The 17126-nt window shown below is 31.9% G+C and overlaps 1 protein-coding gene across 2 annotated transcripts in view; it reads right to left on the bottom strand.

Moving 5' to 3' along the window:
• LOC145297246 (CYFIP-related Rac1 interactor B-like) overlaps nucleotides 1-17126 on the bottom strand; it is a 317794-nt gene that overhangs the window by 27524 nt on the left and 273144 nt on the right. Inside the window, exon 9 of one of the 2 annotated variants that reach the window (XM_080143328.1) lies at nucleotides 8199-8303. The exons of the other annotated variant lie outside the window; for it this stretch is intronic. Within the exon in view, the coding sequence (XP_079999454.1) occupies nucleotides 8199-8303 (105 nt within the window). The remainder of the gene's footprint in view (nucleotides 1-8198; nucleotides 8304-17126) is intronic. 2 annotated transcript variants of the gene reach the window in all.

Here is a 17126-nt window from a genome sequence, read left to right as displayed (position 1 = left end):
AGATATTAATGGATATATACTCAAGAATCAAAACAATGAAAAGAATATGCTGTTGTCACAGCTCTAATCATCACACTCCTAACACAGGCTGGATATAGTTTTCCTTTTACTTTGTGAGAGAAAACACTATTTGTTAATAGGGGCAGCAGTTCCCCGAATTCCTCCCAACTTGATCTTACGTGAGCTAAAGAACTTGCGTCTACACTCCCACATACACTGAGCATGTTACTAAGATAGCAAAACTGATCTACTATCTCGTACTCAATGCCATCAACTTCAACTTTCTTGCTCTCATCATTCTTGACTTGGGGGTTCAAGCATGTTCTTCACTTAAATTCTGCCACAGCATCGAACCTTCCATTCACACCACTACAGTGCTTATGTGCCCAATGACTAGTAAGTGCAAAATATAGAATTTGGACCGACACCCTTATGGCAGGTTCAGTTTGGAAGCTCTCCTGAGGTAAATGTTGATACTTTGCATAAGAATAGACCGAGTGAGGTTGTACGGACATGTCGAAAGGATGGATAATGCAAATCCAGTCAGCAGATGTAGGTTTATTGCGGTCGATGGATTTAGAGGAAGGGGTACACCATGTAAGACATGGAGTCAGTTGAGGATGATCTTAGGAAGTTGGGATTATGATCATGCTTTGCACAAGATCGAGAGGCCCGAAGAAAAGCAAGCAGACAAAACCATCCAACCCGTACTAGCATGGAAACGGATGTTAAGCAATGATGAAGATGATGATGACTGTTTTTATCTTGAGTATTATTCGCACAACGTTTTGGTCAATGTAATCTCTGACCTTTTTCAGCAGTATCTTGTCAAACACGGAAATCGCCACAAAATTTGGAATAGAGCCCTTAATTTATTTAATCCATGGAGGTAAGATGCCTTTGTTCCATCAACTATGACTATCCTAAGTAATTCACATCTGTATTTTGAGTGTTGCCCGCACTGAGGATTGAACCTTCAACCTCCAGAAGGGTGCAACATAGAAATTAATTTTACCAATTACTTTATCCACTATGCTATGGATCCACAAGTACTTGGTAAAATTCAGTTCTAAGTGACATTCTTCTGGAAGTTCAATCCGCAGCGTAGGTGACACTCAAAATACAATTGCAAATTACTAGAACTTCAACCCACTCATGGCTGATGAAATGAAATCATGCTACCCCCGTGGATTAAATAAAGGGTTCCATTCAAAATTCTGTGTAGATTCCAGAGTTCAATAGAAAGATTCCCAAGTCCAACAAGATACATTTGAAGCATGTTGGATGTTATATTGACCAAAATGTGTGAATAACACTCAAGATGGGAGTGGTAGTTTGAATAATCCAAATCATACAGGTTGGAACGATAAAATTGTCGCCCTAGAAAACACAACATGATTCCATTTCCGTTCGGTGAAAACCGGTTTTCTTTTCTTTTGTTGCAACTCATCTAGTAATTTGCCAGTGGTGTCCAAATCCCAAGAGCGATATGAGGCTTCTATCATGTCTGAAAGTGACACAATTTTCAATGAACAAGATCAGAGATGTGCCGCCGTACAACTCATGTTTTTTACCCATGCAAGTTATGATAACAGGACCATTGCCAGCACCCTCAAAATGCAAATTCGGACAGTTCAACACTTGAAGGCACAGCTCAACGCGTCAGACAACCCACAGTTATGGTCTTGTGGTTTCAAGTGAGGTCCATATCATATCTTCGAAGTCGGCTTAAAAGTCAATACCAAAGTGTACCTGAATGTGCTGAAGAGTGTAGTGATCCCCTGGTGTAATCAGGTGGCTGCTAGCAGACCCTGGGTGTGGCAGCAGGACTCAGCACCAGCTCACAAGTTCAAAGAGACTCAAGCCTGGCTTGAGAAGGAGCGCTACAACTTTGTACTCTTATCTCACTAGCCCCTCTCCTTCCCCGACCTGAACCCGCTGACCTACTTCGTGTGGTCATCCATCGAAAACAACACCAAAGCCAGCCTGGTCGTTGCTGCCACCCGTCGTGTATTTGCCAAGCTCCTGCTAGCACTTATGGAAAAGGCATGCTCCCAGTTCTGGAGGCAGTGATTGAGGCTGAAGACGGCTACATTGAATAGATGTTAGCTCTACTACATAATCAAGTTACCTGAATTGAGTTTTTCAATAAAAGTTTTAAAATAATGCTGTAGTGTTGTTTTCTTTAGGACAACAAATGTATCGTTCTACCCTGTATGTACAATTTATTTGTCCTTATTTATTTATTCATTTATTTTGGAGGGGAAGGGGGGAGGTAAACAGAACTATTAGAAGATGTTTATTTATCTTACTCTGATTTTATAATACTAGCAAGGCTACCCAGCGTTTACTGAAACCATAAAAAAACAAAATAAAAAAAGGTTAAAGAGTGTATCATCTTTATATTAAAACTTTTATCTTTATCTTATACCTCTGTCCATCCAATTCCTTTCTCTCGTTTTAATGTATTGAAAATGATAATCATGTAGATCATTCACCTTTCCTTTACATAAGAGATTACATTGCAAATGGTTTCCCTGACAAAACCTGGTCCAGTTGATCTCCAAAAGACTGAGTATTTTTATTTTTAATTTAATTTTAGATATTATGCATCCCAGTCAACACCGATCAAGACAATACTAACTTTGTGGGTGTTTATTTTGTAGTTTTTTTTTTGGGGGGGGGGTACTTTTAGTTGGACATACGTACACCTATATACTGACAAATGCACTTTATATAACAGAAGATTAAAAAGAATGATAATAGATCTTATTCAGCAAAATTTGCTTTTTACTCGACAAATGTTGACTCACTTATGTAAATATCGGCAGCTTATGAGTAGCAATTTCAAAAAGCGTCTTCATTAAAATATTTTCAGATTATAATTGCAAATGACAGCTTTATCTTCCATTCATTCCCTAATATGTGTGTGTGTGTGTGTGTGTGTGTGTGTGTGTATGATAATGTACAAGAAAGTAATAGATACAGGAAGGGGGGGGGCAAAGAAAAAGAAAGTGTTGTGCGTGCTAGAGAGAGAGGAAGACAGTTTGTGTATGTACATGTTTGGAAGGGATAATGTATATATGTGTATGGTAAGAAGAGGGGGGAAGATACACACACAATGTGAAAAAAAAGGAGGATGTGTGTGCATGCACAGAAGAAAGCATATACAAGAGAGAGAGAGAGAGAGAGAGAGAGAGAGAGAGAGAGAGAGAGAGAGCGAGAGTGGATATGCGTGTGCGTGCAGGGCAAAAATAATGATTGTATAGATAACAGACTGGGTGAAAGAGTGAGAGAAGGGGAGAGGTCAAAGTTTGTGAGTGGGATTATATACTGAATGAAGTGGCTTTCATTGGGCGATGATGATGAGGATGATGATAAATAAAATAAATGAATCAATTAGACAAACAATAAACATTTTACAAGTTAAACAGATTTTTTTTTTTGGTTTGTCTTGAAATAGAATGGATGAACAAAGAAGAGAGATGGAAATAAAAAAATAAAAAGGTGGGTGCTTGTCCAAAATTCCCTCTTTACTTAAAAAAAACAAAAATAAAGAAAAATCTGTATTAAAAGAAAAAAAATATATATAAACATGTAAATTGATTAAGAAGTTTTATTTTTATAATGAGAATCGTTTGATTGAGTTTTTCTAATGTCAAAAATCGCTTTCGAAAATCTTGCATGTTTAAATTATTTAGAGTTATTTCCCTTGTTTTCAAGATGGTGACATGGTATTGTCACCATTAGTTTGGCCACAAAATGATTTTTTTTTTATTTAAAAATATAACTACTTTATCAATTTACATGATTTTTTGGTGTACAATATTTTCTTTCTATTATGGGTTATGGGTACGTATATGATAGAGATTTTTCTTTCTTTCTTTTTTTTTTTTTTTTTTAAATATGGGGGAATTCTGGACACAAACCAAAAGATGAGCTCATTTTTTTTTTTTTTTTTAATTTCTTATTTATAGTTTTCATACTTGATGGAAGTGAATTTCAATAAATAAAAAAAAACAAACAAAAACTAAAATTAATAATTTTTCTCATGTATAGAAAGAAAACAGTCCCATCATTGGTAAATGCTGTAAAGCAGATGTTCTCAACCTTAGTGTTTGGAAGCGATTTTCTTGGGGTTAGAAAGCCATGAAAATAATCCTCTAATTAAGCAGAAACGGGTAAAGAAAATTGCGCTTCTGCAGAATAGTGCGATTTGAAACAGATAAATTTCAGATGCAAACAATGTAGTTACATGTCATATCAAAATTAGTATAAATTCCAAATATTACAAAAAATGATCCAGCAGAAAAATAATTACAAGCAAAAATAGAATTTATTGAATTATTGAGTTTTATTATGTGTTTTAATGTGGAAGAGTTGTGTGATCAATTTCAGTATGACAAACTGACTTATCTCCCTTGCTTTCCTTGAAATCCACCTTTGAAAAAGTAGAAAATATCCAACTGCTAGTGACTATGATTTTTTGTGAAAAACAGATTTAGCACATCATCTACTGGATTGTTTTTCTGTAATTTTTTGAATGTATACTAATTTCCACATGACGTGTAAATATGTAATAATGTTTTCATCTGAAATGCATTGGTTTAAGAATCCCTCTATTCTGTAGAAACACCAAAATCACTTCATGTGAAAATATACAACTGGATTATTTCCCCTTTCTCACTATTTATTCTACTAAACTAAAAATAGAATGGAAAGACAAGTCTCTGTGCTAACCGGCCAGAAGTTCACTACTCATTAAAACACACAAGTGTCTCTTTATAACAGTTTAATATTCTTTTGTTTAAGTTCTGTTTCAGATGAAGGATATAAGACTCGTTTCCGTGTGGGGGTTACAAAACATATGGTGAGGTTGAAATTGTTATTGGAAAAGGACTCTTTTATATACATAAGATTTTTTATAATGTTGAAAAGATTTTAACGTTTATGTGTAAATACATTGGATGCCTACTGGAAAGCATTTAAATGACTACTGTACGCCATCCTATAGTGTCTTCAGTCTTTCTCTGTACAAGAGTTTTTTTTTTCAGGACAACTTGACATAAGAATACTTCATCCTACAAGTAAACCCTGACTAAATATTAAAAAACAAAAAACAAAAAAAAAACAGAGTATCAAAGCCAAAACGTGCTCATATGAGAAACAATGCATATTCTCCTAATCATGTTATCTCAAGTAACAGCACTAAGCTGGGTACCTCGACAGACCAGATGAATTCTTGTCCTAGAATCTGGCAGAATTAAGAAAAGACCACAAGAAAGATAAACTATAACAAAGTAGTCAATTAGGGAGAGGAAGAATAGTGGTCTTCATTGCTTTACTATGAGAAGATTTAACACTTGGATATCTATGTATCTCATATAGAATTCAAGTGTTAGTACCAGCCAAGCGTCTCTTGATTTATGAAAACTTACAGCCAGTATTAAGTTACAAGCATACTTATCCTCAAAGGGCAGTTAACTGAGTGTGGCAGAGTTATTTGCCCTTGTTGTTTGCTCGGTGCCTTTTTTCATTTTTTAATAATATACATTTTGTCTGTGCTTGTATGCTCAAGAATAAAGTTTCTTCGTACCTTCATATAATACATCAGTGGTGAGATACCAAAGTATATATATATATATATATATATATATATATATATATATATATATATATATATATATATATATGTATCTGGTAAGTGCAGGAGTTATCCAAACAATTGCATTTAAAAGGTACAGTTAGAATCCTAAAAAGATCTCTAAAATGAAGTTTCCAAAATAATAGTTCAATGCCTGGAAATGAGAAAAGGCCTTTTGTATATGAATTAATTTCCCCAAATGCCGGTAGATGTTAGGAATAGATTATTCTTTGAGTCCATATATATACTTGCCTCCTCCACAAGGGCAGATTTAGACAATGTCAGCTTATTAATGTGGGAGAAAATCCATTTCCTCAAAAAAGGGACTGTGGATTGAGACAAAAATTAAAATTGTCTCAGTATAAAAAGATTTTTTCTTCACTGATTGTGGACAGAAAAGATGAAGTGTACTGTCAGAACAGATACTGCACTTTTCAATATTTATTTGCAGGAACATTTGTAGATTTCAAAGAAATTAGGCACAAGGCCATTCAAAAAGGTGAGAAAATGGGTATTGTTGGTTGCAATAACCAGAAAATATCTCTCCTACTCTTAATTAGAATCATTAATCACCAAAATACCACATTTACTCCAAAGGCTGTCCATCTTATAATTTCCAAAATGGTTAAAAAAAAAAATTATTCTTTATAAAAATAAATATGTCTTTATGCAAGAATTTCATTGGAGAGAACAATAGAAGGGGGGGGGGCACTAAAAAACAAAGAACAATTTGCTTCTGGCCAAAGGTCCAAGGATTTTGTGAGCATTGCTGTATGAAGCACTAACTATTAATACCTGTACAAGCATGTGGCTCCAAAACTTTATTTACCCTAATAAGCATAAACATGTGCCCATCTTCAAAAAAAGTCAATTTCTTATTAGATATTCCATTTTTTTACAGAAATTATTATTCACTTCATAATTTATTATACTAAATGCATGTTAATCAATGTCAGTTTTCCTGAAGCACTCCTACTTTAATAATATAAACTTCTGGTAACTATTTTTTTGTTTTAGTCTTGTTTTCAGTAGTTTTTTTTTTTTTTTGTCCTGTTTGATTACAACACTGTCTTGAATTTACAATTTCTGGCAGGCTTTGTGCCAGCATTTTTCAACTGTTTACGTAATCAAAAGTTGCTGATGCGAAGTAGACAGAAATTGGGTTAGGTTCTGGGTAGATATTGTTTTGTGTTTACAAAGTGATAAATGAAATGTTTATTATTTTAAATTAATGTTTCAGATATTTCAAATAGTGTACTTTGTGAAGCAATAACAAGTTAGCAAAATCACTAGTAATTCTATATAATAATATATAATAGACAAAAAGATGTCAAAAGTTTTTAGTTAAAAAAAAAATATATATATATATATATATATATATATATATATATTAATAGGAATTTGAAAAGTTGTACATTTTAAGAGAGAAAGGGAACATAAGTTTTGTTGTTGAAAAGGATTAAATAAAAATAATGTATTCATCTTTCCGTGAGTATTCCAATCAAACATTATATAAAAGAAAAAGAAAATAAACAATCCTACTTCAATATTGCTAAAAAAATTTTTTTTTGCACATTTTAGGTTTTCAGAACAAATTTTTTCTTTTCATTTTTGAAGAGTTCCACTGGGGACAAGGAAAGACAATCATGAAATGCTTTGTAGTTTTACAAAGCATTTTGATAAATCAAAACAAGTACATTAAAGTAATACAACAGAAAACATAAATTATTAAAACATTTATTGAATTAAATAAGTTTTTTCTTTTAAACAAGCACTTACAATTTTTGAAATAATAGTTAGTTTGGAATGTTCTGAAATGTATAAAAATAATCAGTGCTTCTACATAAAATTTGTTCTGAGTGGAAAACAAAAAATTGTCCTGAAAATCTAAAATGCAGAAGTGCCAAAAGTTCTTTTTCTACCTTTTCTTTACTAGATCAGCAAAAAACTTTAGTAATTTTAGGTTCATTTGCAAATCTCAACTAAAAGTTCCCAATATTGTCCATGCAGTGCATTCTTTATACCCTGTAAACATGAGATTAGTATTTTTTTTTTAAACTCTTGTTATGACTTTATTTGCCAATTAGAAAACCTTTATTAAAAAATGATTTATTTAAAAAGTCTTCAAAAGCTTGTCAATTAAATATAGAGACACAAATAAATTAAAGACTAAAATTCGAGATCAGAAAAAAAAAAAAAAATTGAAGATTTAAAAGAAAATAAAAACTGTCCAATGATATAAGAAAAATTTTAAAAAATTTAAAATGAGAAATGAAGAAAAAAAATGAAATATGAGAAAAAAAAGAAATGAAAAAAAAAAAATGAAGAAATATGAGTAAAAAAAAAAAATGAAAAAATAAAAACCACAAGAAAAAAAGAAATTTTTTTAATGAAAAAAATGGGGAAAAAAAAATATAAATAAATGAATACCAGATGTAAAAATTGTATTGAAAATTACTACTTTTTGAATTTCTGCTCAGAGTCGATTTTGTTAGTTGGGGAATGGGGGGAAAAAATATTAAGCAGAGACGGGTCACAACCACGAAAGAATTACCTCTCCCTCATTGATGCAACCGCTAGCGCCGGGTGGAAAGAAACACAGACCCACAGAGCTGGGGTCTTCCTGATCTCGGCTGGAGCCAATCGAATTTTTGGACAGCTAAGTGACGGACAGGATAAAAAAATGAAAAAAGGTTTTTAACAAATGTAAAAAAAAAAAAATATTAAATAGGACACAAGCTGGAGAAGATACAATCGGAATGACACAAAGTCGAGGGATTTTCATTTTAATTCTTTTTGTTTTGAATCCTCCAAGGTCAGTGTAGAAAAGGCCTCTATGTGGAAATCTGCAATTTAGGTCAAGGTCATTTTCTCTCTCTTCTCTCTTTTTTTTTTTTTCTTTTTTTTTTTCTTATATAAAGTTGAGTTTTTTTTCTCGCTCTGAGATTGATATCAAAAGCCTACCTTTTCTATTTAAAAATTATTAAAAAGAACTTCAGTCATGGTTATGCAAGCAACTTCATGAAGGCATATTCCTTTGAAAAATGAGTGTTCATTAATTATTAATTTTTATGGTTTCTTATTAGACGATTGGTTTCATTTAACTATTATGCTTAATTCTTTCTATGCACAGTTTCAGCATTATGCACAATTGCGTAGAATTTCATATGAAAACATTCTAGCACATGAACATGTTTTATATCTTGTGTGTGTGTGTGTGTGTGTGTGTGTGTGTGTGTGTGCACAAAATGTCTCTATGAAACTCCTCTCTTAATAGTTTTGAAACTTGATATAATAGAGTAAATCTCAAGAACATTTTCAATTTGGTTTTTAGCCTGTAAAAATAGTTGCTATAGGGTCAAAATTGAAAAAACAAAGATGACCATGGCAGGAGTAAACTATCTTCTGAGCATACGTACATATGAATTTTTAGCTTGAAATCGCTTAATTTTTAACTTTTTTTTTTTTTTTATTCATCAGCATAGCTTAGACAGTAGCGATAAATAGCAACTATGCCTCGATCGCTGAATGCTTTGGTTTCGAATCCAGCTGATGGCACCAAAGTTTTTTTTTTTAAACTTCTAAAATCATTTGAGTACAATATAACAATCAATAGAGAATTTGCTCTATAATAATAAATGCAAAATCTGCATTAAAATATCATATTTCAAAATATTTTATGACCGGGCCATGACCTAAAGAGGTTTTCCTTTTTTCCCTTATTAATCTGATGATCTAATAAAGTTTTATATAACTTTGAATTCTCATCCTTTATTTTTTATTGCTCCACTTAACTGTGTAGAGCTTTTAGTATCTTGATAAGGTTTTCTATAAAGCTTATATTCTTTAGTACTAGTGCATCCTTTGAATCATATGTATCTCAACGTTTGCTCGGCTTTCTCCAGAACATGACATCAACAGCTGGATTATGCTGAGCGTCACTGATAAAATCACAACACTACGTAAAAGAAAATAGCAAAATGTTAAATATAGAAACAAAAAAAATAGCCTACCATAATTTTTATTAACGGTGTGAAGAAAAGGTTATAAGTGTTTTTTTTTTTTTTGTCAAATAAATAATTAATAAATAAATAAATAAATAAATGTTTTCAAGAAAAGGTTCAAAGGAACACATTTTTTCTTTTAAATAAGTTTCTTTAAAAATGTCATAATTTAATTTTTTTTAAAGGAAAATTGCAAAAGAATTTTTTTGTTTTCAAGTATTTTTTTTTTATGAAGGAAAATTGGAATAAATTTTCATTTTTTTTTTTTGTTAAAGTCTAACTTGCTTTTTAGGGGTATTCGAGTTAGGGTTAGGGTCTTTGTTTTCACATTTTTTCAAGTATATTTTTTGTTAAAAAAGTTAAAACAAAACTGGGTGGGTTAGGCCCCCCCCCCCCCGGATTTAACAAATGTTCTAGTCCGGATTACTGTCCATCATTGACACTTCACATCTGCACATCTCCATCTATAGCCGTTGGTAATGCTCCCTCTTTTTGTTAGGCTGCACTAGTAGCCGCATGTTGCACATTGTATTGTTTTTGCCAGTAGCTTCCACTGCTGACAAAAGTCAATTACGGTGTCTGGTATCTGTAACTGTGATTGACCCAAGACGGTCAAATTCATGTTTCGCTCTTCTCTTCCTGACTGATTTGTATGTAAGATATGGTGGCGTTTTCTTTGTTTGTTGTTGATATTTCCAATATTTATCCAATTTCTTGTCTGTTGCCGGGAGTAGCAATTGCACATACGTGCATTGAGTTGAGTTGAAACTTAGTGTGTAGCATTATAATTGGCTGATTGCCATGTTATGTCAGACAGCAGCTAAACCCAAGCCGTTGACATCATGTTCCAGGGAAATCCGAGTAAATGCTGAGTTACGTCTGGTTCAAAGGATGCATTAGTCTCTATTCTTTTATCTTTATCAATTTATTTATATATATATATACATACAGGGTGACCCCCAAAAAACATGATATATCCATTATTTATTCACCGATTGCCCTTATTTTACAGGACATGGCAGAATCAACAACCGTGAGTACACCAAGAGCCTAGTGGGAGCTGGGACAAAGAATACACTGTGTTAAATTTCGTTCGGACAAAACACTAAGAAACGGGGCCTAATTAGAGTTGGGACCTGTTTTTTGGGCTCACCCTGTATATAGTCGAACTGATGAGCTGTGATACAGCGAAACAGTACTCTATGTGGACGACTATAATGCTCATTTGGGAAGTGATATACAATTTACCATTAGCGTATGAAGCGATACTCTTTGTGTAAACAAATTAAGGTTTGGTACTTTGGACAATGTCAAAACATTGTTAATTCACTGGCCACATAGTAACAGCCGTATAGAGCAATGGTTAGAAGCTCCGACTGTCGTTTGGGCGATCGAGTTTTGATCCTGGTTTGAGGTAGTTGCTTGTTTAGCTGCACTGATGAGCTGTGAAACAGCAAAACAGTACTGTATGTGGATGACTATATATAGTCATCCACATACAGAAGAACTTGCTGAAGACTGACGTATGCCGCTCCACCATCAGGTCCAAACTGGAGCATGGGGAGAGAGAGAGAGTTTAGAAACAACCAAGAGCTCAGACGCCAAAAAAGGAGGCAAAAAATACCACCAAATGAGTCTACCTATGCCGCTCAAAGATAGACTTAATCAGCCATCAAATAAGCTGTAGACCAACCTAGTGTGCAATTAGATATCATTGCTCTGCAACTGCCAGCCATCATATATATATATATAAGAATAGAAATAAAATAATTTCTGATGTTGCGGAATTGATTTAAGATTTTTTTTAAATTCAAAATTCATAAAGTGTAATAATATATTATGTATATATTTTGTTTTAGTATTTACTTCAACAGGGTTCAATACACAAGTACAGTTACCTAGTAATACAATAAAAATATACTTACGGCAAGTAGACTACACCTGATTACTTCCTTTGTGGAATGTAACAGAAAACGTTTCTGTGAAGCTTAACTGCAATAAGCATGCATGTGTATATCTTATGTAAACAATTGTTTTATATAGATCAGATCGATTCTTATAGGAATTAAAGTAAGAAGCAAAAAGGAAGCTCTATATTCAAACTTTTAAATCGTTATGTACTCCTCAATGCGTTTTGTATGGAATTTCATCAGTATGGAATACAGAGTTACAGAATCAAAGGTAACTTTGTAACTGGGCTCAAATCCTTTGACCAGCAGTAATTATCACTCTCTACACCGATGCTTGCATGAGCATAAAACATGTCCATAGTGTCCATGGATAAAAATAATATTTATAAAAACGTGTGTGTGTGTAGAACGGTTTCTACAAAACTCCTGTCAATTTTTGGTTTACAGACCTGAAACTTAATATATAGGAGATTCGAACTTGTGGAACAAATTTAATTTGATTTTTAGCCAGTAAAAATAGCTGCTCAGGGGGTCAAAATTTAAACTTAGCATATGTAAGTTGACTTAAAGTGCTCCTCTAAGCATGCACAAATATACATTTATAAGTTAATTTTAGCATATATATTGGGTACAATATAATAATCAATACAGAATTGGCTCTAATAAATATGAAATCTGCATAAATCAAAATATCATATTTAAGCATATTTTATGACTGGGCAATGCTGGGTGGCATGGTATTAGATTGGTATTAGATTGGTGCAAAAAAAAAAAAAAAGAAGTTTCTTGACTTGAAGTTGAACATCAAAAAACATTTTTGCACCAACCTAAACAATAGTTAAAAACATTATATGTGTGTTTTTGTATATTTATATCTATATAAAGTTGACTTTTTCATTACACTTACATTCATATAAAAAGCCTACTTTTTCGATTTAAAAATTATTAAAACAAGCTTCTTAATAGTCACGAATATGGGAACAACTAAATACAGGTTAACTAATTTGCATATTCTTTGAAAAACGAACCTTCATTAATTATTCATTTTTTATGATTTCTTATTGGATGATTGGCTTCATTTAACTATTAGGCTCAATTCTATTTATGCAAAAATCATATACGTGTTTGCATATATCTATATATAATAATGCAAAATATGCATAAATTAAAATATATTTAAGGGTAATTTAATGCCAGGCGGCTTGCTAGTGTGTGTGTGTGTGTGTGTGTGTGTAAGATGTTGTAGTTTACTTGAACCATTGTGTGTAGTGCATTTTGACTTTAACAATAACTTAATTATTCTCTGCAAACCTAATACAAAAGACATCCTATAACTTCCAACTCTTTGCAAAAATACACCACAACCAAGTAGTTCTATATATTCTTCTTCTTCTTACTGAAGACTAGGTTTACCTCGAAAATTATAAGATTCCATGCTGGTTTGATACATTACATTGGTAAATGAATAATTAATAATCCAAACTTATTGAAATCTTTTAATATAGACATTTATTCTGTTTAATTTGTTTTACATCCAATGGTGTTTTTCTATCAAACTGCATTGTCATAGCCTTCAAATACATGCCCTTACACACACAAGGCTATGACAACGCAGTTTGCTAGAAAAACACCATTGGATGTAAAACAAATTAAACAGAATAAATGTCTATATTGAAAGATTTCAATAACTTTGGATTATTAATTATTTATTTACCAATGTAATGTATTAAACCAGCATGGAATCTTATAATTTTCGAGGTAAACCTTGTATGTGTATACATATATATATATATATTAGTGATAGAACGATTACAATATTTTTCTAATTATGATACAATTACCGATTCTTTATTAATCTCTAACTATTTAACTATAAAATTGTTATTTTTTCTCATTTATTGTAAAAACATGTTAATTGTGTGTATATTTTTGTCAAGTGTAAAAGCACACTTGTGGGGGATGATCTATAAATTTTAGTTTTACTGGTATTTTAAAATCAATAAATATTTATTATTTTATCATTACTACCAGCAGTGGAAGATTTTGCTTTAAACAAAATCAAATAAAAAAAGAAAATTAAAAGAATCGTTTTTGGCATTGGAAAATAGGTACAGATATTTCCAATACTGATGCTGATACTTCAAAAAGTTCCGATTTTCCAGTTCCCAATTCATTGTCCCAATACCAAATCGAATAAAATATAATCACTCTGTACTCCCATTCTTACAAAAGCTTGAATTATTTCTCCTGTTCTTCAAACTATTTGCAAAATACTGTAAAGAGATCATCGTTTAGCCATAAAATTTGACTTGCTTCTTTTTTTAAAGAAAAAAATACTACCTAATCGATTTAAGTGATTTTTGGTTCACAATATTTTATTTCTATCACAGGTATGTACATCATGAAGATTTTAATTTTTGTTTATTCATGGAGGGTTACGGTTTTGTACCAATAAAAGCCCAAAATAATTTGACTTAATGGGTGGATTTCTAATGGTATTTTATATAATTTTTTAGTTTTAACTCATTTTCAAAACTTTGAATATTAGGAGCCAATTCACAGTCATTTTCTTATTCTCATGTAATGCTGTATGTTTTTTGAACCGATTAAACATTTTAAAGTGAGTAAAACCATTAAAAGCTTTTCCAGAATAGGTAGAAGAGTAACTTATCTTGCCTTTGATAATATTTATCTGTTATGTATTTGAAATTTTTTTTACCACTTTTTTGAATCTCTGGATTGTAAGACAACAAATTCAATTTACATAATAAATAATTATAATTACATCTAAATGAAATACAATAATATAATTACTGCTGGTAAAATATAAGAATAATTTAATAACAAACAAAAATGCTGACTCACATTTAAATAAACTAAGAACTTGACTGCGATCCTATTATTTCCGGCTCTCGGCATAAACATACCTCCATCCTGGTTCAACACATTATATTGATAAATAACTTTTATAACTAAAAATTATTGAAATCCTCAATGTTGTCATTATTTTTTTTACCTTGTCTTCTACCGGATGGTGTTTTTTCCCCCCACACAAGACTACATTGTCATGGCCTTCAAACACAACTCCTTACATAGATTGATTGATGCAAGAGTGTATATAGCGTCTGTATATAATAAAGTTTGGAGAATTGGCATACTTTTGTAATTCTGACTGATGTTGAATGGGTTTCAACTGGGAAACATGTTTTGAAATCAGGCATAGCACCAGATAATTTTATTAACCAAAAATATTTGAAAATATAGCATTTCAAGAATCATTAACTGCTCCTAAAAATATAGAGAAAAAATTTCCCTGACCAACAAGGCAGACCAGGTGAGAGGCTTCTCTTCCGATTGAGCAAATGCATTCAGAAAAAAAAAATTCAAGGAAAAGACATTTCAAAAGTGACATGATGTTTCTAATGGCTGTGGACTTGTGTGTAGAAAAAAACAAGTGGATACAGTTGCTACAACATTGGGATGCAAGGAGAAATGTGTTGTAAATTGAAGAGTGCAGATGAAGTTCAGTGAGGATCACGTGAGATCTTCAAACAGCTAAAGTGAGAAAATTAAAAAGTGTATCATTGTGCGAGTTGGATTACAAGCATCATCATATTTGTTGTCAACACATTATTTCTAACAATTTTAAATAAACATGTTTTATTTTCATATCAAAAAACAAGAAACCTTTACAGAAATGTTAAAAAGAAAAAATTGCTTTTGTTTACAATGTTACAATTTTTTTTTACTTTCTTTATAATATTCTGCTTGTTCCTTCCTTAGTCCGTTTTTGAAAAAGGCCAAATACAAGTTTTGAAGGCTAAATTGCTTCAAAAAAAGAAGAAATTTGTGAAATTTTGCTTTAAAAAGACCAACTTGGCAACTCTGGCAAGAATATGAGTGATCCCCCTTTGACAAAGCCTCGTTTTCAAATATTATTATTATTATTATATATGATCATTGTTGTAATTATGGGAGAAAAGAACTTGTAGTAATTTCAATGTATTTAAAATACCGTTATGTAAAAAAAAAAAAAAAAAAAAAAAAGGGAACATTCGAAAGAAACAAGGCAAAAAAACAAACCCAAAAAAACATTGTCTGCCAAGACGTGTTGGACTGAAAAAGTAAATTAAAGATTGTCTCTAACAATGTGATTTTATTATTTGTATTGAACTATGTAGCACAATATTACTTTCTGAGTATTTATTAGTACTTATTAATTTATCTCATTTGGGCCAGTTCTACAATTAAAATACAATGGACACTATTTTCATAGAAATGTTAACTCATATGTGCTGCATGTTATTGGTGCTTGTCCAAAAAAAAAAAAAAAAAAAATTTTTTTTGTACAGAAAAATATCAGCTTTATCAAAACAAATTTGTTGATTAAATATATTTCTCATTTTGTGTAATTTCCACAGGCCTTGCTAATATATAAATGCGTTGGAAAAGCATAATATATTCATCATAAATGATAATATTATGGTAATTATTGTCAAAATTGGAAATATTTTCCAAATTTTCATCAGCTATGAGCAAATAGCTCCACTGCCTTGTGACTGCCTTAGGATAAGCAAAAGCTAAAGGCGTAAACCGAACAAAAAATCCGATTTGAATTCCTGATAAGCAGATGATGAAGAACTGTAACACCTTCCTGCAGCTGCGCTGGCTCGGACCGTGTTTGCATGCTTTTCCATGAGACTTTGTTTGGTGATTAGGCAAACGTAGGTCTCCTTATCACCCGCCCAGGCCTGCATCCGGAAAACCAATTCCAGCTTCTAACTGTATAGCTACAGCAGATGCTGCAGTGCACCAGACTAGACGCAGAATACCATTGTTTTATTAAACAGAATGTTGCAATCATTTTTTGTGATTGCAAGTAAAACAGAAGTTGAGCATTTAAGATATTCATTTCAAGATGTAAAGTCTCGGATCATTATTTACAACTCGTATTTTAAGCACGGTCAAGCTAGTAGGCAGCAATATGCAATTTCATCCTTAAGTTTCTTCACCTGTGCTGTCGAATGAGTTTCATGTTTCATCAGATTTTAGGGATACTGATTACAAAAGATTAGTGCAAGTCTTATTGAGTAGCGCCAATAAAGAGCACACACCTCAATATTTTGCTTGGATATTTCCTTGTTTTGCCTACTTTACTATTTCAATAATAGTTGTAAGAAGTTATTTTTTTACAGCATAAGTTTATAGGCTATTGTTCTTATTCAGAATTTACTCTATAGTAAAAAATTTTTTTTATAAATCTGTATAATGTACACACTCATAACGGAATGAAAATAACATATTCCAAAAATCAAGTAAATTGATCAAGTAATTTTATTTTTACAATAAGAAAATCAAATTTTATGGGTATCAGAGAAGTAACTGTCTCGCTTGCTATTTTGAAACATATCTCAAGAAAACAAAGGGAGGATAACTCAACAATACTCCATTCTTACTAGATTTATGTTGTAATGCCTACAAATTCCCATTGATCGTTTATTTATAAAAATAAAACTACTTGATCAATTTACATGATTTTTGGAATATCATACTTCCGTTTTGTCAGGA

The sequence above is a fragment of the Euprymna scolopes genome, chromosome 2 (genome assembly GCF_053919585.1).
Source record: "Euprymna scolopes isolate OS-2025 chromosome 2, ASM5391958v1, whole genome shotgun sequence".
Taxonomy (NCBI): domain Eukaryota; kingdom Metazoa; phylum Mollusca; class Cephalopoda; order Sepiida; family Sepiolidae; genus Euprymna; species Euprymna scolopes.
Note: the sequence above shows the minus strand (reverse complement) of the source record. Positions and strands in the feature narration are given on the sequence as shown.